Here is a 22,337-nt window from a genome sequence, read left to right as displayed (position 1 = left end):
TTGTGTGAAGGTACCATTGACATGGAGGCATATATTTGGATTGTACAGAGACATAAACTGCCATCAAGATGACATCTTTCCTGGGTAGCAAGACAATGCCAGGCAGTAACTGCTAGCTTAACTTTTTTTCCAAGTAGCTTGCCCAACACTGCATACATACATACATTGTTTGTTTGTTTTTGTTATAATACTGTGCAGCAGTAGTTGGAGAGGTGAAAGAAGTGTCTCCAGTTTTCTTAGATTCCAGCTTGTATCACACAACAGTTTAGTGGTCAGGTCAAACAGGAAACTGAGACTTCATTGATTTAGGAGGGAGCATAGGGAATTTGCGGTAAGAAACAAAGGAAAACTGCATGAGGGGGAGGGAATGTTTTGATGAATAACTTGGTTTGCTTTTGATAAGGTGATGCAATGGGGTAAGGTCCTGAAATCTGACAGAACAAAAATATAGAGAGGACTGACATCAAGAAGCAAGTGACAAAGATGATGACAATCTATTCTAGAGTTCTTGAAAAAGCTTGTAATATAATATGGTCATTACAGGGTGGTCTCCATTCAGACAATGTGGGCCCCTTTTGCCTTTGTAAAAAAGGAAGATAAGCATTAAGGCAGAGGTCTGATAGAAAACACTGGTTGCAGTCTTTTGGTGTTGACAACAAGCTGTGAAGAGGGAATGAGCAGACTGGAAGAAATCAGGCAGAAAAGTTTTCATCACCCTCCAGCAGGAGGTGTTGACTGACACGAAACGGAACAGAATCGCTGGTTTGAGGCTGTGAACTCACTGTGCACCAGACTGCACTCTGTGTACTAACTTTCTGCATTTAATTTAGAAAAAAGTATTGAACTGGTTACATTGATCCTTGAATCTCATTGCTTTAAGGGTTAGTTTACCCAAAAATTAAATTTCTGTCATTAATTACTCACCCTCATGTCGTTCCACACCCAAAGACCTTCGTTCATCTTCAGAACACAAATTAAGATGTTTTTGATGAAATCCAAGGTTTTTTTTTTTTTTATTCCCCATAGAAAGCAACGTAATTACCTTCATTCAAGGTCCAGAAAGATATTAAAGACATCGTTAAAATAGTCAACGTGACTACAGTGGTTCAACCTTAATGTTATGAAGTGACGAGAAAACGACAGCCGTTAGACCGGAAGTCATTCATTTCTAATGGCGAGTAGTATGGGGGCTGCGTGGAGTTCCGATCATATGCGAATGCGGAAATTTCGGATCCGATTTGAGCTTCGGATGCGTTGAAATATTTGAACTTCGCCGGCTAGACCGTATGCGACCGGCCGATATGATGTATTCTAATCAAAACTATGAGCGCGAAGTTAGAATTACCAATATTTTAACACTTTAATGTTATTCTGTAAACACCATTTCTGTAAAATGGCGCTTATTAATAATTATGTCAGAAAAAAGATTTATAATTATAATTATTAAATCAATTTTTACGTTGATTACCTCTATAAAATCTACTATGTTTTTTTTTTATATGTATTTTTTTTAGTAATTTGCTTTGTATGGATATATTCATACATGCATTAACGTTACATTCATTAAAATCGTTCAGTTTACCATGCAATAAGCCGAGGGTAACGGTTGCTTCACGACCAATTTCAAAGTTCCGTGCGACTGCCGCTAGGGGGCGAAATACGACAATCGGATGCCAATGTCGTGTGCAGTGGAAAGGCGGCTTAAGGCTAATCTTTTGAAACATTTAAAAAGAGCATCAGAGTAACATTTGTAACACAATATATTTTGTATCTAATTCAATGACATTTATAAAACGGTTAGTTCGTGTCCTTGATTCTGATTGGTCAATAGTTGTGTTTATTCACGATAAAACACGGCTATGACCGCTTCACCCAACAGTTCTGTATATTGCTACACAACAACCTTAGCAGCCACTCTTAGCAACGTAAACTGTTTGATCTCAATTGATTTTGTTCATTGAAGCTTACTGTATTATGTAGAAGAGTATTGTGAGAAAGAGATCGAGTGAGCGAGTTTATTACCTGCATTCAGATTTAGCATTTTCCTTCAGGTCAGTCCAATGTTCATAATAAGACATCTGTTTAAATGATTAGGGGTTTTCCCGTGACTAACAGCGATAGTCAAAGCATGTCAGTTGCGTCTTGTTCCATGTTCACAGCAATTCAGTCTTTTCAATATAAAAGTCTTTGCGACTGAGTGAATCACTTATAAAGACGGTCTTTGCTGCCATCTAATGGCGTAATAATGTAACTTCTGTTGTTGCTGTTCAAGGTCAGGGGCTATTTTTTCCAGCAGAAGGAAGGCTTTTAGTGATTTTACTTCATGAAAGTTGCATTAATACATATTTAATATTTGTATTGTGTGGTAACCGTTTTACCGCTTCGCGTCGTGCCTAACAACGCCCTTCAGCCGTGACTTATTCACGATACAGCACAGCCTCTTGCACCTTATTGCTTACTTGTAAATTTAAAAAATGGGGCTTAGGTGTACAAATTGCACATAAAGACAATATACATGTATTAAGTGCTTTTTATATAACATGTCTGATATTCTGCATTTAGGCCAAGATTTCCAAAGAATTTCCACTGTGGTGCAGGAAATACTGAACCCCTCAAGAATCACACTTTAAAAACATGCTTGAGTAGGCATATTACCATAACCTGCTATTATTCACTTCTACCATATCCTTCCACTCATCTCTTTCTCTCTCTCTCTCTGTGATTCTCATGTATTCAACACACTAGATAGCACACAGAAACAGTGCATAGACAAGGAAAGTTTAATCCACTTTACAATTACAAATGTTTTAAAAATACAAATCGTTGGCGCCAATATCGAGCAGTACTCCATTACAAATAATACAGTAAATACCTATGATGCACTGCATCCATACAAATAATGGCTCAAAACAGCTTTTACAAGTCTTACAAAAAGGCTAAACACAGTATGTATGTTGTAATGGTTATACATATTTACACAACATACTGTCATTAATATATATATATATATTTTTTCAAATCAAATCAAAGACTACCCTGAAATACAATTTAAACACATTTATTAGGGGAATTGACATAAATCTCATTTTGGTTTAGAAATAGTTTGTTTAGATGTTTAGAAAGAGAAATTAATTAACCTAACTTCAGTTTTAAGACTAATAGACTAAAATTAGCAAGACATTTGTTTTAAAGAGTCAAGCCCTTAAAAATTCATTTTGCATATTTACTAAGGCCAATGATACAAATGTTTGGGTTTGCAAATCTATTTTAGGAGTGTGGAAAAATACTTTTTTAATATGCAGAATGTAAATCCAATATTGTTGCTATCCTGAGTTGTTGGTACATTTTCACACTACGTTCATTCCCAAACTTCGTCCAAGATACTGTCAAAAACACTTGTTTATTTCCAAAAGAAATAAAGAAATGCAAACCACAACTTCTGTAGAAAGCATTCAGAAGAGAGGTAGCTATCAACTCTTTATTCCCGTGTCAAAGAGAGCAGGGATAGTCAGAACGTCATACTGACAACATACAACACCATACTACTCTTACTATCTGTGCGGTGTGCAGTATGAGTAGTGAGAGCGGCATGTACGGAATACTGACCTCCTACCAAAATGTGCAGTATACAGCAGAGCACACTGCATGAGATAGCCTGCTATATGACAGCATACTTGACTGATATACTTGACAGCAGTATTTTTTGACACTTTAGTTTTAAATCTAATTTTGACTCCTAGCTAAAACTGATTATCTAAAGTTAACTAATTGTTACACAAAATTGAATTAGAAATGCACAATAGCATTCATAAACTGTTTCACAATCCATTTTAAATTATATGAGGCAGTATATAGTATATAATGTGAAGTACGCAGTACACAGCACACTTGTATTCCACTCCGAACATAGTTGGTTTATGATAATCATGACCCCGTCTCTATCCTCGGTTCCATGTAGCCAAGAAGATGTTTAGAGGTTTACATTGATTTTAAATTTAAGTAGTAAACTTTTATTTTTTTGCACTTTACATTTAACAATAGCATATATTTCTGAGTAAACATATCTATGTATTTACAATAATCTTTTTATGTATGTACATAAATCACCACAACATGCTTAAATCATTTGCTTCTGACTGTATCAACATATATATCCTCGTTTCCACTGTCTCAACCACAATCAATCTGTGCATTACTGTGCAAAATACAGTCATACATATATTTTTGAAAACGCCACAGCATGTAAAGGGCTACCACAGCAACAACTGATTAGTTCAATTGAATTTATTCTTTGACCCACCATCTCACAATGGCACCTTGATTAATACAGGAAGTCTGCGTAAGCAACACTGCAGGCAAAATCACATGACAGAATGCTCTTCACGTTGCCTTTCACTATAACTTTTTATACTTTTTTAAACTTTAATTTCATCCTTCACCACACATCTAAAATAAATTCAGAAAGCAGATACAGATATAGGACATAATCAATAATTAAATTAACCACCATTTTCATCTTATAATTGGTTATTCAAATGTATAATTTTTTTTTTAGGTTATAACTTAATTTTTTTTTAACCTCACATTTTCTTATCTATTAGAAACAGACCTCTGCAGATCCTTGAAAGCCGTTCAGCACCAGAATAAAAAGTTTAACCCATGGTTCCACCTATGTTTTGATGAGAACCTTCCAACAACCATTCCAAACATTATAGACAGATGACAAAGTGTCTATGAAACTGCTGTTACAAATCAAGCAGGACTGAGACTTACATGATATTTGTATGTACTTTTACAATATCAATAAATCTAAAACATTTGGTATCGTTTGAAAATTTTGCACTATATATTATGTTCATCCAAAGCAATTAACAGCATATATACACTTTTGAAAATAATCATATACCCTAAAACCAAAACAAAAAACTTAAAGAAGTCTTCCAATGCATTTTGGAAAACCACCATCTTCCAACAAACCTGTGGAAAACTTCCCGCAAACATCTGGAGATTCCTATTATGTGACTTTTATGAAACAGTTTTTCCAGTTTTTGTTTTCTAAACTTCTGGGTGAATGAAAACAAACAAAACAATAAAATTGGAGTCAAGTCATACATTCATGTCATTTAATGAGGTTACTTTCATACATGTTCCAACATTGAAAAGAATCCAAATTGTCTAATATAGTTAAATGATTTGGACCATAGCCTCGTACTGACATGTTTTAGGTATCCTATTTTTTTTTTTTCTTGTAAAACGACCATTTAATATATCAAAATTCTCTGATTTCTATTCCTCCCCTGAGTACTTTTAATGTTGTAATAGAAAGGGGTTTACAAAAAAAAAAAGAAGCTTTGCAGTATTTACAGAATGGCAGCATTAAATGTTAGACATTTACAAAGCATCCACCGACAGTGCATAGCTTAGAATAGCCGTATATGCCTTGTAGGTGAATTTGACGGTAAACAGCTATTTTTTTAACGTGTCCAGCTTTCAACAGTCCCAACTGAAAAGATGAAACAAAAACATGTTTGAACAAATAAAAAAAAAAAGTAAAACATTGATACTGAATCCATGAAGGCACCACAGAAAACATTTGAAGACGCTCTTAAACATACTGACAATGAATTCATGAACTGTTGAGTAGACTTAGTGTGCAAAAAGACGTTAAATGTTAAAAAAGATGTTTCAAATACAGACTAAAATATAATTTACACTTAATCAGCACTTCTTTTGGAAGAGCAAAGCAACTGAGATGTGGCAACACAACTAACATGTCGAATCTAATGGATGTAAAATCGGTCCATATCTTAGTTGAAAAAAAAAGAAAAGAATATTTAACATAATTTCAAGGTGAGAATTTAAAATGGACAATTTTAGCATAACCTAATCCAAAATTTATGTGTATTAAACTAGGCCACGTACCAACAGCCACTGTGGCAAGAACTTGCATTTTGAATTAAAAAAGAAACAGGCCTGCATACTTTTAGTTTAGGAAAAGAAAAATGAAAGTAGACGGTGTTGAAAAATCAGTTAAAACACTGTCCAATCTCTATCCAGCCCCACAAAAGCATATATTACCCATGAAGCGCCAGTGGCAATCTTCTTGTCTCTTTTCTTTTCGAACTCTCATTAAACAGAATCCCTCCATTGGAATAGTAGTGCCCCCATTCCCACCTGGGTTCTTTACACTGCAGTGCCTCCAAGTGGAGGCACCAGGATGCTGGAGCTACTCAGTATTCCTGGCCAGACTGGGGGTGTGGCAGGACTCCAGTGGAAAAACAGGACAGTCAGTCATTGATTAATGCAGGATGATTGACACTCAGACCCGGCTAGTAGGATGGACATGGTAGGTGCAGTTCTGGATGTCATTCCCTTCACTGACACCCTCAGAACAGCCACTATTTTCTCTCCGAAGAGCTAAGAAAGAGAGAGAAAGCTTAGCCTGACAAAAAATAACACATTTTTTTTATTTAAATTTTCATCCCAAATTCTTGCAAAAAAGGTCATTCTCATCACTGCAAATATTAATTGAAATTAATTTAATTAAATTGTTTATTACTAAAAATTGTAAAAAAAATTACAGATTATGTTTGTATGTGTTGTACTTTATTTAATTTATGCTGATTTAAAAAAAAAAAAAGATTTTCAATACTGTATTGCTCTAATGAGATTCTTTAGATATTACAATAATGAAAATTATATATATACATATATATATATATATATAAAATGTACAGTCAAACCAAAATGTATTCAGACACCTTGAACATTTAATTCATTATTACAGTTTATTCACTATAGTTTAAAAAAAAAATGTAATAAAATATGACAAGATCTCAGAGTTAAACTGTGTCAGAAAAAATTAATCTTAATTATGAGATAACACTTAAGCAAAACATGGTCAGGTCAAAGTGTCTGAATAATTTTTGGTTTCAAATTTTTATCAATTTTACTGGTAGTCCACTGTGTGAAGAATATTTGGGTATAATATGTCACAGTTTACTTTATTTTGCTATCCTCATTACATATATATATATATATATATAATATATATATATATATATATATATATATATATATAAAACATTACAGTAATGAAACTTTGTGGTAAAAAATGTTTAAATAAAAATAATGTTAAAAAAGGAATGCAAAAAAAAAAAGGTATTTAAATAGGCTTTGCTGTCTTTATGCAAAATAAAAATTTCTGTCTTCCTTTCTTTTTTATATTATGTGGTGAAATATGTTCTGGCTTCACTAAAAGCTGGTCCAATACAGATATAAATAACTGATATAAATATACAGATATATGATAGACAGATATATGATAGTCATTGTGGTTTCAAGTTCAGACAGTGTAAATATTTGGTTTGCTTCAATATGACTGGCAGTAGTGTCTGTCTGGATGAAAAGGTATGCAAAAACACAATAGGAAATGTAAATGTGACATGTTTAGATACTGACAGCTCTCTTCCTCGTCCCCCTCGGGCAGCAGCAGCTGTCCGTGGCACGGGCTGGGCAGGGTGGACTGCATTTGGCCCTCCTGACTGGTTCCCAACTGCAGCCTGCGCATGTGACGAACTACAGCTGTGGCATTAAATGCTTGCTGTGTACAATAATAGCAAGAGAAAGAAAATCAGAAACCATGCTTTTCACCTGTAGTTTGCAGTACAGTATATAGTAAAAAAAAAAAAACCTTTCTCAGATGAGGTCCTTCCACTATTATATACATATTTACCTTCCACTTGCTTTTGGCAAAGTTCTTCTTGATTTGGGCACTGACAGATTCATGGATGTTCTTATCCAACGCTGTGTCTCCAGCGATCCTGAAGTACAAAACACATTCATGTTCAAGTTTCCTTTGTTAAGTTTCCAGTGTCTCATCTGGTTGTATATGTGCCAATAAAAGCAAAATATCTTTTTGAGGTGCCAATCTGCTCTTTCAAAGGCAACAGTTCATTAAAAACGCAAAGCTATGTCATCATCTATTCCCACTTTTGTTCCGAAGTGCTACAGCTTACTTTCTCTCTACATTTTGACTCTTATGAAGGTACAGTAGGTAGTCAACCATATCGTATATATATGAATATATGAATGAGATTTTAAAGCTGTGACAGATTTTTTGTAAATAATGGCTTAAAATAATTGAATGTAATTTTGCAATGTTTATTACAAATGATTTATCCCTGCACATATTTTTTATTTTTATTTTTTAACATTTGGCCTCATAAACTTAAATCAAAAATTAACACTCCTTTACAACAACGTCTTTTCTCTGATGACGTGTATCACATGTAATACTTCTTTTTGGTAATTTATTGTCATTTTCTGAGCTCTACAGCATCCACCCCTCTATTTACTTTCACAGTATGGAAAAGAGCAGCGTAAACAATATTCAAAATATTCCTTTTTTGTTCCATGAAAGAAAGTTATATGGTTTTGGGACGACACAAGGGTGAATAAATCATGCTGTTGGAAAGAATTCCACAAGCTCTACATTATTTGTACCAGTGAAAGTTACTCATAGTGTTCTTGGATCCGTTGACAGATATTTGAAAGGTTGGAAAGGTGATGGTTCGTGACAATGTCTCATTGCCTTTTCAAGCAGTAAAACCACAACATCTGGTAACTATAAAAGTTATGGCAATATTTACCTGTATGTAAGCTGTAATTTTTTTAAATTGATGTATGAGAGACTACAAAACACAAAGTATTAAAGTGCTATATGTGAGATTTATGTGAGAAGATCAGTCTAAGTGTGGAGTCTGAACTCATACCATGGGTGCTGAAGAGCCTGTTCACACGTGTAACGCTGGTTGGGATCTTTTTCCATTAAATGCACAATAAAATCTTTGGCTGAGAAAAGAGCACATTGTTAAAGTTAAGAACATGACATAACTGTTTCCATAATGTCACTGAGGAATTGTCAGAGAAAGAGAAAATAACTTGTGAGATTTCCCAGACATAAATGTAATATTTTGACTCTCCGGATATATTCGACAGCCATTATAGTTTGGTAAAAGAATTATCAGTAATAAACTTCATGAAACTTATGAAAATTAAATATTATAGAAAAAGTGTGTGCTATACCTGAGTCAGAGATATCATCCCAGTATGGTGAATCAAACTCATACTCTGCCTTCAGGATCTGCTCAAAGAGCTTGGCATCATTCTCATCGTAAAATGGCGGATAGCCACATAAACTGAGAATAGACAGACAGATGGTAAGCCCAGTTGAATTCTTGGGAACAAGTTCAGTTCAGGTACAACATAACAAATTATAGATGAAGACATAGAGAGGAGAGATAGGAAAATATGTAAGAATACACATGTAAAAGCAGCAGCAGTAGTCGCACTCACAGGATGTAAGCGATGACCCCGATTGACCAGCAGTCCACTGCTTTACTGTACGGCTTCTGTGCCAGAACCTCAGGAGCTGAAGATCAGAGTAAATGATCAATTCACACATTTATCAGTTCAGCCCTTTCTAGCAAGTAGACCCACCGGGTAGGAAAACTTTACAACTGACAATTTAACCTGATAATTTGTGATTAATTATATAAAAATAACATGATTAATCATTCCCCCTGACCCATATGTAAATTCTGCAAATTATTGCTTCAAATATTCAAATATTGCTATGTGCAATACTACCATAGGAAAATAAATACTATGGTAGTCAATGGGGGGCAAGATCTGTTTGGTTATTGACATTTTTCCAAATATTTTCTTTTGTGTTCAGCAGAACAAAGGGTAACACTTTAGTATAGGGAACATGTATTCACTATTAATTATGACTTTTTCCTCAATAAATTCCTAATTTACTGCTTATTAATAGTTAGTAAGTTAGTTGTTAGGTTTAGGTATTGGGTAGGATTAAGACTGTAGAATAAGGTCATGCAGAATAAGGCATTAATATACGGTTAATAATTACTAATAAACAGCCAATATTCTAGTAATATGCATGCTAATAAGCAACTAGGTAAAGAACCCTAAAATAAAGTGTTACCAAACAAAGAAATTCATACAAGTTTGGAACTACTTGAGGCTGAGTAAATGATGACAGAATTTTCATTTTCAACTAAAATGATTTTTTTTTTAACTGAAATCAAGTCTTTTTTGTGCTTTTTTGTAGGGGTGTGATGAGATCTTGTGCCATTAAAACGTGACTATATTTCTCATCGAGGTAAAAAGCTGTCTTGCAATATCAGCATGGCGGAGTTTAGTTTATGGCAAAAAACCATTTACAGTGCTTCCATTATATTGTTTTGTCTTTTACTGTATATGATAATAAAATAAATATATGTGCTGTTATGACGTACATGTGTAGAGCACATCTCAGCAGCTCGTTTAACAAACATCTCTGCATATTCTGTGTGTTTGGGTTGCTTATAACATTCATCTGGGAATGCATTGTGTACCATTTCACCAGATTTGTAACGCGAGTCATTATAAACCTATGCCAACACAGGTGAATACATCAATAAGTTTCTAAATATGCACATTCTTGTTTATCGTGATTTCAAAACAGAAGTTTAAACCCTTGCTCTGAGTTTGCATGTTTTGATGTCTACATGTTGTATTTCTATCATAAAGAAAAGGCCAAATATTAAAGATTAAGTGAAGTTTTGAATTAAATGTTGAATTAAACAAGGATTTGATCATGCTGTAAAGTATAACAACAACAATCACCAGGCCATTGGTGCCCTCTGCAGGCATCTCTTATAATACATAAGTTGATTACATTTATATTTGTATATTACGTTATGTATTTTAACAGCGCTGTTCAATAAAACCATATGACCACTTGCTTTTGATACTTTATTTGAACCAATTATTACTGCCTCATTGTTATTATATCTATTTTAAGACTTTTGTTCACTTAGGTCTATTTTAATTACCATACACACACACAAAAAAAAAATCTGATTAATCGACTGATTACTCATTTACCAAAAAAAAATAATAATGTTAGTCACAGCCCTAGATTAGTTAAAACATTTCAAAAAGCACCTGCATTGTTTTGCATTGTGACTGATTTGATCTAATATTCTGACTGTGTGGCTTCATTTACTCATCTAACCTACATGCTATATGAATAAATGTTGAGGGAATTTCCCCTATTATAAGCACAAAATCTGCAGGAATGAGTAAAACTAGGCGCTTTATTCACAAACTTGCACCAAAATTCAGGCCCTGATTAAACATATATTCTATTATACAGTTTTTGTTTTGTTTTGTTTTTTGGTGAAACAAATTTTTACATGACTTTTTCAAAAGTTTCAGGGTTTATTTATTTTTCTATAACTTTTCCAGCCTTGGAAATTGCCATTTTTAAAATTCCATGAGTTTTCCAGGTTTTTCATACGAACCGTGGGGGGTTATCCCTGTTAGATTCTACAACTATGTTAATTTTGATGTTGGAGAAAAACTGGAAGTAGTTAAGATGAGAATACTGGTTCTAGATACATTCTTTGATATGTTGTTGCCTGCTCTTCTGGAGTTAGCCATGTATTGTTGGCAAAGATACTTATACCCAAGTTTCACTTCTCACTTTTGTGTATAAATAACCCACATCTATTCTCCCTGACACACATACAGGATATTCTTTAGAATTGGGTGCCCATGGAACCAGTTTCAACCAGTCATTTCTAAAGCTATAACTAGTGCTACACATGAAAATTTCCAAGAGATAAGGAAAAGAGATGAGTGCATATAGGTAATCCAGAGGTTCTTACAATACAAATGTTATAAAATCAGAAAAGATCGATGTTAGACCAAGTTTACACCTGGAATTAAACTACACGTCCAGGCAGAACATTTCATTGATATTTGTAGTTGTTTTATGTGTATTTTTCTCTTCAATTCAGAATTGTATATTTGCATTTGGAGACGTGTCTTACCTACATATCCAGGAGTGCCACATGCTGTGCTCATCACACTACCCGAACCCTCAATCTTTGACAGGCCAAAATCGCTGATCATGATTTTGGAGTCTTCGTCCATACTGTAGTACAGCAGGTTCTCCGGCTGCATCAGAAAACGGAGACACAAAAAGGTGTGAGTAGTATATACAACACACAGAAAATGTGATTTACATTTACTGGGTTAGGTGATCAGACATTGCAAAATTGTAATGGTTGATCAACATGTCTAAAATATGAAGTGACTTCTTGCGGATAATAATTTAAAAACAAAACATACGTACTATTTACACTACTGTTCAAAAGTTTGGGGTCAGAATTTATTTATTTTGAAAGAAATTAAAGCTTTTATTCAGCAAGGATGCATTAAATTAATTAAAAGTGACAGTAAATGTACCTTGAGCACCATATCAACATATTAGAACGATTTCTGAAGAAATGATGCTGAAAATTCAGCTTTACAATAACAGGAATAAATTATATTTTAAAATATATTAAAATAGAAAACAGATATTTTAAATTTCACAGTATTATTGTTTTTGTTGTATTTCTGATAAAATAAATGCAGCCTTGGTGAGCATAAGAGACTTCTTATGCTCAGAAATGCACCATTAACGAAACATTAATGGAAGTTGTAAATTAAAGAAATAGCATATTTTATATATATATATTTATTAATCTCTTTCCAAGCTATGTGGTTGCTAATGTGTTCTAAGTGGTTGTTAACTTTTCAGGGTTCAGGAGGTTATTTGATGGATATTTACTGGCAAAATTTCCAAGAAATGGCTGGAGTCGCTCGTAATAAATGCATTAAGAACATAAACTGTTGAATAAATATAGATAAATCAATACATGAATATTGGAGAGAGGACAGGAAATGATGAGGGGAACAGGACCAGGAATTACACAAGCTGGGCTCAAACTCACATCTTCTATTTGAGAACCAGGGTTCAATGTGAATGAGCCAGATGATAATTCTTAACATAAAATGTGGTGCAACTCCTCACCTCGACTTTATTCTAAAGTTTAAAAATGGGACTGGAGCCATTGATTGATCCATTTACCTAGAACTACTTTCCTGTTCTCTGGGGGGAAAGACCCAACTATTAATATCAAGAGCAATGAAATGATGAAGCTCTATGGATGGGAAAAGAAGTCTTCGAACTTTCAGAACAGATTTCTGACACTCTTTGGTTGAAAATAGCTGCTTTAATCTGCTTCATCAGACCTGTTTCACTCCAGACCAACTGCCGTCTCACCTTCAGGTCTCTGTGCACAATGCCCATGTCATGCAGGTATTTCACAGCGTCCAGGATCTGCTGTATGAGCTTACTGGCATCTTTCTCAGTGTAAAATCCTTTTTCCACAATCCTGTCGAAGAGTTCGCCACCGGACACCCTGCCAATGGAAAAACAGAGAGACGCTTGCAAAGCTGTTTGTGGTTTCTGTATCTTTCACACACACACCAACGCACATGCTCACTCTCGCTCGTTTTTTTACCCAAGACAGACTGGCGCACAGCGGGATCACAGCAGAAGCACATGGTGATGCTGTACCGCATTATAACCACCAGATGAAGCTGTTTTATTCATTTTTGGTTGAAGACTAGGCAGTCGTGGTTAAGTAAACTTCAAAGAGTCAAAGATGACTCATCAAAGTTCTGGAGTATAAAGTAGATTTCATTCCTCAGAAGTGTTGACTCTAACTTTACTAGGAGATTAAATCATTATTCTCTTGCAAAAGAGTACCATGGTAATATAATATTGTTTAGACATGTACCAGGGTATTGTTTACAGTACTTGGGAAAAGCAAGTAAATTCCTTGGTATATGAATATCCAGGTGGATGCTGCACATTGGTGGTGGTTGAGGAGATTGCTAAAAAAAGGGCTGTATAAATGTTAAGAATTATTATTATTATTAATATGCCAGTTACCGGTATATACCAAAGTAGCAATACCATGTGATACCATCACTATACAATGGTGCCACCATAGTACTATTCTTTTTTCTTTTTTTTTGTAAGGGTGATCTGGGTTTTACAACAATAGCATTATTAAATATAGTAAATAATAATAATAATAATAAACATTTAAAGTAAGAGCTCCTCCACCCTTCCTAAAACACTCCTGCTTTTTCTATTTAAAGGGTTAGTTCACCCAAAAATGAAAATAATGTCATTAATTACTCACCCTCATGCCGTTCCACACCCGTAAGACCTTTGTTCATCTTCGGAACACAAATTGAGATATTTTTGTTGAAATCTGATGGCTCAGTGAGGCCTGCATAGCCAGCAATGACATTTCCTCTCTCAAGATCCATAAAGGTACTAAAAACATATTTAAATCAGTTCATGTGAGTACAGTGGTTCAATATTAATATTATAAAGTGACGAGAATATTTTTGGTGCGCCAAAAAAACTAAATAACGACTTATATAGTAATGGCCGATTTCAAAACACTGCTTCATGAAGCTTCGGAGCGTTATGAATCTTTTGTGTCGAATCATGATTCAGATCGCGTGTCAAACCGCCAAACTGCTGAAATCACGTGACTTTGGCGCTCCGAACCGCTGATTTGACACGCTGATTCATAACGCTCCGAAGCTTCATGAAGCAGTGTTTTGAAATCGGCCATCACTATATGAGTTTCTATTTTGCTTTTTTTTGGCGCACCAAAAATATTCTTGTTGCTTTATAATATTAATATTGAACCACTGTACTCACATGAACTGATTTAAATATGTTTTTAGTACATTAATGGATCTTGACAGAGGAAATGTCATTGCTGGCTATGGAGGCCTCACTGAGCCATCGGATTTCAACAAAAATATCTTAATTTGCGTTTCGAAGATTAACGAAGGTCTTACGGGTGTGGAACGGCATGAGGGTGAGTAATAAATGACATTATTTTCATTTTTGGGTGAACTAACCCTTTAAGTTAATATCATGGAAATGTCAAAAAATGTCCAGGTCATATTTCACATTAAAAATCCAAAGAACAAAAAACAAAAGAAATAGCATGCAGAAACATTTTTTACATCTATGACATTTTCTCTCCCGATTATAAATACCATAATGCAAACAAAATTCTATTCTCTATATTGTACTGTGGAAAAATAATATATTATTTACATTGTAAAATAAAATACTTCATGGTATATTTCATGGTAGTATTTGTAATTAACATAATTTAGGCTAACAACAACATCACTGTCTTACAGTAATAAGAATGATTTTATATAATAATGAGATTTGATGTTTTTCACATTATGGGAATGAAAATTGGGGGGGATTGTGCTTATTTGTCATGAAAATAATGTCACAATTAAATAATGTAAATTTTTTAAAGGAATATACTTTTATAATAGGAATATACTTTCTTTTGGTTTTGGGGTGAAATATGATCTGGACACTTTTTGTGAGATTCACCCATTTGTGGAATGGACAAGACATGCTATCTATGTGAGTTTCCTCTAACTTCTCAGCACAAGCATTGCGGTTACAGTGAAACTTCATTCAGCAGTGACGGTTTTGTCTGCTCGTGTGTGTAGGATGAAGACAACGCTGAGGGTGGGATTTCATAGTCTGTGGTATTTGAAGCATCAAGACTGTGGGTGCGAACACACACACACACACACACACACACGTACATGCATGCAGAGTTAATCTCTCGCTGAGTTGAAAGCCTTGGCAAGCTCGGAGTCCTGCTGTCTTGCATGCAGAGCTGCCATCACCCGGAAAATGCGACAATGAACATCTCTCGCGTCCCTTTCTGTCATTCTGTCGCTCTTGATCTCTCTGTTAACACAGCTGTTGTGGAAAGCGACCCTTTGCTGTGTTTCTCTCTCCATCTTTTGTCACCCGTGATATAATCTGTCTCTCCTCTCTATGTACTCTCTCTCTACTGACATTTCAGATGGTAGGTGTGAAGACACAGGTGTGAGCATATTTTCCTGGTTCTGTTCAGTGGGCTTATGCGCCTGTGTGTGTGTGTGGTTGTTTAGCCTTTCCCTTGATTTCTCAGTGGAAAAGACAATAGCGAAGCTCTCCGGCACATAAGTAATTAAAACAGGTTGACACTATGAGGGGGCGAGAGAGCGCTGAGGGGGGTGACACACAGAGTCATGCATTACCTACTCCTCTGTAGCTCTATGGGGCCTGTTAGAAAGAAACACGATAGCTTCTATAGTATTGTGTCATGTGTCTCTTGTGGGTTCATCTAGTCTGAAGATGAAGTGTCATTTTTTCAATGTTAAAAACCTTTTTTTTCCAAATAGCAGCTTAATATGCAAGAACAACTTATGTCTAAATAAATTATTATAATATTATTATTAACAGTCATTAATTACTAACTAGTTAATTTCCCTAACAATGCATCATACTATGGTAGTTAAGCAGTGAGTGTGGTCGTATTGAAAATGCACCAGACACAGCAACACTGGCTCAACCAACAGAATGAGTTTGTGGCGGGGCTATTTGTTTAGTCAACCAATCGCAGATTGAGGGATTGTTCATTAAAATCATTATTTTTGTGATTCTGTTTAATGAGGCAAGTTGGGCTGAAATTACATACCTCACCTTTAAACAGTCCTTCTTTAAACTGACCGCCCCTCTGCTAGTATTTACCCATGTATGGTAATTTTTCTCTTTCCCTGTGTGGTCTATCAGTAGATCTTGAGTTCAGAGGAAATGACAAGAACACTTTTTGCTCTATTACTTTGGCTCGCACTTGACATGCGGCTTTGGAGATGACAATAAGGTCAGAAACCTATTCTACACTTTAGCAAACTTTTAAAAAGAGTACTTATTATGGAAATAATATACTTTAGTGTGAACTAAATGTAATGTTTTTGGACACTTAACTGCATGTTATTTACAATGAAATGAAAATGCATAAAATAAAATAAAATGTTTAAATCTATATTAAATGCAATAAGTTGAACCGAAGAGAGGACCCAAGTAGGACTTAAAGGGATAGTTCACCCAAAAATGAAAGTTTTCCCATGATTTACTCACCCTCAAGCCATCCTAGGTGTATATGACTATCTTCTTTCAGTTGAACACAATCGGAGATATGTTTAAAATATCATTAGTCCTCCAAGGTTTATAATGGTAGTGAATGGGGGCCCGCATTTTGCACCAAAAAAATTGCATCCATCCATAATCAAAGTAATCCATACGACTCCAGTGGATTAATAAAGGCCTTTTAAAGCAAAGCTATGCGTTTTTGTAAGAAAAATATCCATATTTAAAACCTTATAAATTCAAATAACTGGCTTGAGCCAAATGAGTAATCCTCCGACGCGATGTATGGAGCAGGATGTACAGTTCTGTTCAAAATAATAGCAGTGTGTTTAAAAAAGTGAATAAAGCTCAAAATCCTTATAATAAATTTTATTTCAATACATGCACATTCTATTCTAAATTAAAACAAGATTGATCAAATTTGTTAAGAAAGTGAAGAAAAAGGAATATTAGGCTGTTCAAAAAAACAGTGTCTGCATTTTTCTCAAACATTTACTGTATAAACTGAAAAATACTTGAAGACTTAGCTTTGTGAATCACTGAACTAATATTTAGTTGTATAACCATGGTTTCAGAGAACTGCTTCACATCTGTGTTGCATGGAGTCGACCAACTTCTGGCACTTGTGAACAGGTATTCCAGCCCAGAAGGATTGCACTACACACCACAGTTCCTCTGCATTTCTTGGTTTTGCCTCAGAAACAGCATTTTTGATGTCACCCCACAAGTTTTCTATTGGATTAAGGTCCGGGGATTAGGGCTTGGCTTCACATAGGTGTCTTCTAATTGTTACAGTACTCACAGGTAACTTTAGACTTTCTTTGATCTCCCTGGAGCTGATCATTGGCTGAGTCTTTGCCATTTTGGCTATTCTTCGATCAATTCGAATGGTAGTTTTCCGTTTTCTTCTACGTCTTTCTGGTTTTGGTTGCCATTTTAAAGCATTTGATATCATTTTAGCTGAGCAGCCTATAATTTTCTGCACTTCTTTATATGTTTCCCCTCTCTAATCAACTTTTTAATCAAAGTACGCGGTTCTTCTGAACAATGTCTGGAACAACCCATTTTACTCTGATTTCCAGAGAGAAATGCACAGCACAACATTTGCTGCCTTCGTCCTTAAATAAGGGCCATTTGTTTGACACCAGTTTTTTCACAGAATTAATTGAAATTGATTGATCTTTAATTGAACTCCACACTGCTATTATTTTGAACACGCCCATTTCAATTAATGATTCAATTACACAGAATCAGCAGCATGCATGTCATGACTGTTGGGTCTGTTGGTTTTCTATTACTCTACTATACCAACTAGTAAAATATTTGCCATGTAGAAATATAATTTCTACCAGAAACAGTGATTAATCTGGTTAGTTATGTTGGACTGCTATTATTTTGAACACAACTGTAGGAGTAGCGTAAGCTACGCCTCTCACGGTTCAAACAAATAGGGCTGGTCAACAAACTCAAGCTCCTCATCTCTTATATCGAAATCCTCCGACATTTCTCTTTAAAATTTCTCATTTTAGACTTCTAATTTGTGACCGGTGTTTTGTTTTGCTCTCTCCTCTTCGCCTCCACGTTCGTCATTGTGTCATTGCGTTCAGGTCAAAAGGTTGCTCTTCCGCCCAAATTGACATGCGCAGTATGTGTACAGTTGTCCGCCGGAAGCTAGTTATTTTAATTTATAGTTTTAAATATGGATATTTTTCTTACAAAAACGCATCGCTTCGCTTCAAAAGGCCTTTATTAACCCACTGGAGCCATATGGATTACTTTGATTATGGATGGATGCTTTTTTTTTTTTTTTTTTTTTTTTTTCAAAATACAGGCCCCAATTTACAACCATTATAAACCTTGGAGGACTAAGCATATTTTAAAAAAATAACTCTGATTGTGTTCATCTGAAAGAAGATCGTCATATACACCTAGGATGGCTGGAGGGTGAGTAAATCAGCTAGACTAGACTAGACTAGATGGCCGAATTGCAGAGCTGGTCAAACATATCAACATCGCTATGATTGGATATTTTCTGAACTGCTCTCATTTTTGTTGTGTGCGCATATTTAGGCTACAGAAACGCTGCTCTCAGTAGTGTGGGCATCGTTGGGATGTTGTATATTGCTCTAAAAAGTTATTTGCAAATTTGTGTTACCCTAAACAAAGAAAAAAGAACTTGAATATATCGGGCCTTGTGTCCCTTTTATCCGATGCCTTTTAGTCAGATGCCTTTTTGTCTGATTTCGTTTCGTCTGATGCCTTTTAGTTTGAGGCTGTTTTGTCCTATGCCTAATTGTATGAGACCTGACACCTGACGTTGTTTTTCCTGAGACCTGAAGCCTTTCATTTCCATTCATTTTCAGGCATTTCAGGCCGTTTTGTCTTATGACTGAAGCCTTTTAGTCTGAGGTATGACGCCTTTTTGTTGTATGACTGAAGTCTGAGAATGTCCTAAAATGTACACCATACAATGCACTGCAATCAGCAGTTTCCGCTAATGCCACTATAGTGCCCCCTTTGGCTGAGAATGCAACATATACTTACAGTGTTATGGAGGAGTTCTGTCATATTTTAGAATACAATGAGAGCGTTTGTGTTCATGTACTTATGTAGAGAATATTTTGTCTAAATGTCTTCATTTACAGTATGTATGGTAGCAATAATAATAATACATGTAATAATGTCTTTTCTCTACCTTTGCATCTCTCCTGCATTTTGTTTTTCTTTTTTTTTGAAAAGTCTCTACAGCTTTTGGCCAGCATTTAGATTCATTCACCATAAAAGCCACACAATATCTAAACTTGGAGGGCCTTTAAGTCAAGGAAATGAATGAGTTCGAGATAAGGAGCTAAAACTGGCAACCAGCACATGGCAGCTGCACTAGATAATAGCAGAACTGTTTGGAGGTCGGCTCATGTTCTCTGTATGGAAAGCACGAAAATATGGGACAACAACAAGTTAAAATAACAAAAACATCACTCACAGTTGCATGACAAGGTAGAGGTGTGATTTACACTCATAGATGTCCTCCAGGGAAACTATGTTGGCATGTTTAATCCTAAGAGAAAGAGAAAAGGGGGGGAAAAAACATGTCAACCCAGGAATAAGGCAAAATATCTATAGGCTTAGTACATCTTGGTGCTTCAGAAATAAATAATAAGAAAAAGATAAATACTTTCAGAATGAAAAGTAGCATCAGAGGCCAAAATGAATGGCAAGAATTTAAGTATTTAACTTTACACCAGAAAGGTTAGTTAAGTGACTTCTTCACACTAAAATCATGTTGACATGCTGTTTCAGTCTTGTAGCATACCTTTGAAACAGTGAGTATTGTTTTGTGGTGATCAACAACATTACATTACAAGTGCTGTCAACTAAGCTTGACTTGTATTGAACATGAAATATCCTTTAGGCATGTAACCAAGAGCACTATATGCAAATTTGTTTGGGTGGAACCGAAAGTGTCAAAGAATGTGTTATAATTAGTGTTGCTGCAGCTTCATGGCTCATTCTAACAGCTTTAATCAGTCTGTCTCCATGTAAGCTGATCTGACCACAGATCTCTCCTCGTCCAGACGAATCTCTGCCACAGTGTTCTAGACCGTTAAACTGACCCAGAGATGCTTCATAAATATTTACCAAGGGGATCTGGAATCAGATTTCTAGTTGTCTATAGCCTCAGATGCAATGTAAATATGAAACCAGGTCTGAGTGCATTGAATCCTGAGAAAGAGAGTGAGAGGAAAACCAGACAGAGGGGGAGGGAGAGAGTTCTCATTTGGTTTTATCAAATGTCTCATGCCTATTACAAACATACTGTAAGGCATGTTACTAACAACAACATAATGTGACATTTGCAGAGCAGCTGGCACAGTGAGCCACTCGTAGCAAGAAGGCAACAGGCAGAAACCTCTCACAAAAGCGTGGAGAAAAATGTTTCATCTTTAATTTAATCAGCGGCCTTCAGGGGTTCCATAAAAAATTTCCTATCCATTTTCTTCTCCATAGGGATTTCAAAACATTCTTCAAAAAGAGTTCAAAGCCATCAAGCAAAGCTACAAGGCTCTGAGATGAATCACAATATCACAAACTTTCATTTTAAGCAAAACAGTATTTGAAAATTGGATAACACAAAAAGAACAAAACTTATTATTATTATTAGGGAATGAACTTCTCAACTACTCATTGGGAATTATGGATTCAAATCAGAAATTAAAGCTGCAAGCAGCGATGAAAGGGCCCTCGCACCCGGGCTCGCCGCCACCCGTTGACCTTAGGAAAACAGTGAACAGTGGGCGACATGCATGTAAGCGAGTAAATACAAGGGAAATGCGGCAAAGTCATTTCAAAGTGCCGCACTTCCTGCTGCCAACAGGTGGCGCTTTGACTGTAACTGAATATTGCCATGTAGAAGTCTTCAGGCCAGGACTGTTATCAAACATGTGAAGTTTGGAGCAGTTCAAACATTGTATGCCTGAGTTACAACAACTTCCTGTTTTGTGGCGTTAATCGCATACATTAGCACTTAGCCAAGTGTTGCATAATTTAACGTGTTTCTAGCATGTTTGGCACTTCATAGCATGTTGAAATGTGTTTCTGGGAGTGAGTTACAGTGTAAAGCATGCCATTTCCTGCTGCCAGCAGGTGGCGCTATGACTAACTGAATATTGGCATATAGAAGTCTTCAGGCCAGGAATCTTATCACACAGATCGGACATTGTTTAACAGAGTTACAACAGCTTCCTCTTTAATGGCGAAACATCAGACTTTGTCAGGCCGCCACGGACACGCCCTTCAACAAAAACTCATGTTCTTCGCAATTTAACATCGCTAAGGCCTTAAGATTAGACTGACCAAATATGATGTTGATCTGATTAAAGCTCTAGGAAGAGTTTGTTAAAGTACAACATCTGGAAATGATAAAAACTGCCAAAATTTTGCAAAGAAAATTCTAAATATCTCAATTCCTGTTGGGTTTACAGATTTTGCACCCAGGGGCTTTTTTGTAGGTATTGGGCTGTTACATCTGTCTACCGAATTTCATACTTGTATGTGAAATGTAGCACGAAGGCCGCTTGATTGAAATTTTGTAGGTGGTGCTATCGAGTCATTTTGCCACACCTAATTCTGAAACCCATATCAAATATAAATTTTCACCACTTCTGACGCGTGTGCAAAGTTTCATGAGTTTTCGAGCATGTTTAGGCCCGCAAAAATAGAGAAGAAGAATAATTGGCCAAGCAATTACAATAGGGTCCTCACACCATTGGTGCTCGGGCCCTAATTAACAAAAAATATTTAAACTCAAGACTTAAAATTTTTAATTTAAAACAATAAATTGAGGGCCCGAGCACCGATGGTGTAAGGACCCTATTGTAATTGCTCGGTCTAT

At 35.6% G+C, this 22,337-nt stretch overlaps 1 protein-coding gene across 3 annotated transcripts in view; it reads right to left on the bottom strand.

The window, feature by feature from the left end:
- Positions 1-5,109: 5,109 nt before the first annotated feature.
- The window catches only part of camk1b (calcium/calmodulin-dependent protein kinase Ib), a 60,758-nt gene continuing 43,530 nt past the window's right edge, over positions 5,110-22,337 (bottom strand). For all 3 annotated transcript variants that reach the window (XM_051912613.1, XM_051912612.1, XM_051912614.1), the window contains 9 exons: positions 19,929-20,003; positions 13,181-13,319; positions 11,901-12,027; positions 9,358-9,433; positions 9,088-9,200; positions 8,775-8,853; positions 7,736-7,823; positions 7,462-7,603; positions 5,110-6,417 (listed from right to left, as the gene is read on the bottom strand). In XM_051912613.1, coding sequence (XP_051768573.1) covers positions 6,320-6,417; positions 7,462-7,603; positions 7,736-7,823; positions 8,775-8,853; positions 9,088-9,200; positions 9,358-9,433; positions 11,901-12,027; positions 13,181-13,319; positions 19,929-20,003 — 937 coding nt within the window. In that variant the 3' untranslated portion in view covers positions 5,110-6,319. The remainder of the gene's footprint in view (positions 6,418-7,461; positions 7,604-7,735; positions 7,824-8,774; positions 8,854-9,087; positions 9,201-9,357; positions 9,434-11,900; positions 12,028-13,180; positions 13,320-19,928; positions 20,004-22,337) is intronic.

This window comes from Ctenopharyngodon idella, chromosome 11 (genome assembly GCF_019924925.1).
Source record: "Ctenopharyngodon idella isolate HZGC_01 chromosome 11, HZGC01, whole genome shotgun sequence".
NCBI lineage: Eukaryota > Metazoa > Chordata > Actinopteri > Cypriniformes > Xenocyprididae > Ctenopharyngodon > Ctenopharyngodon idella.
This window is presented reverse-complemented; position numbering and strand designations above follow the sequence as displayed.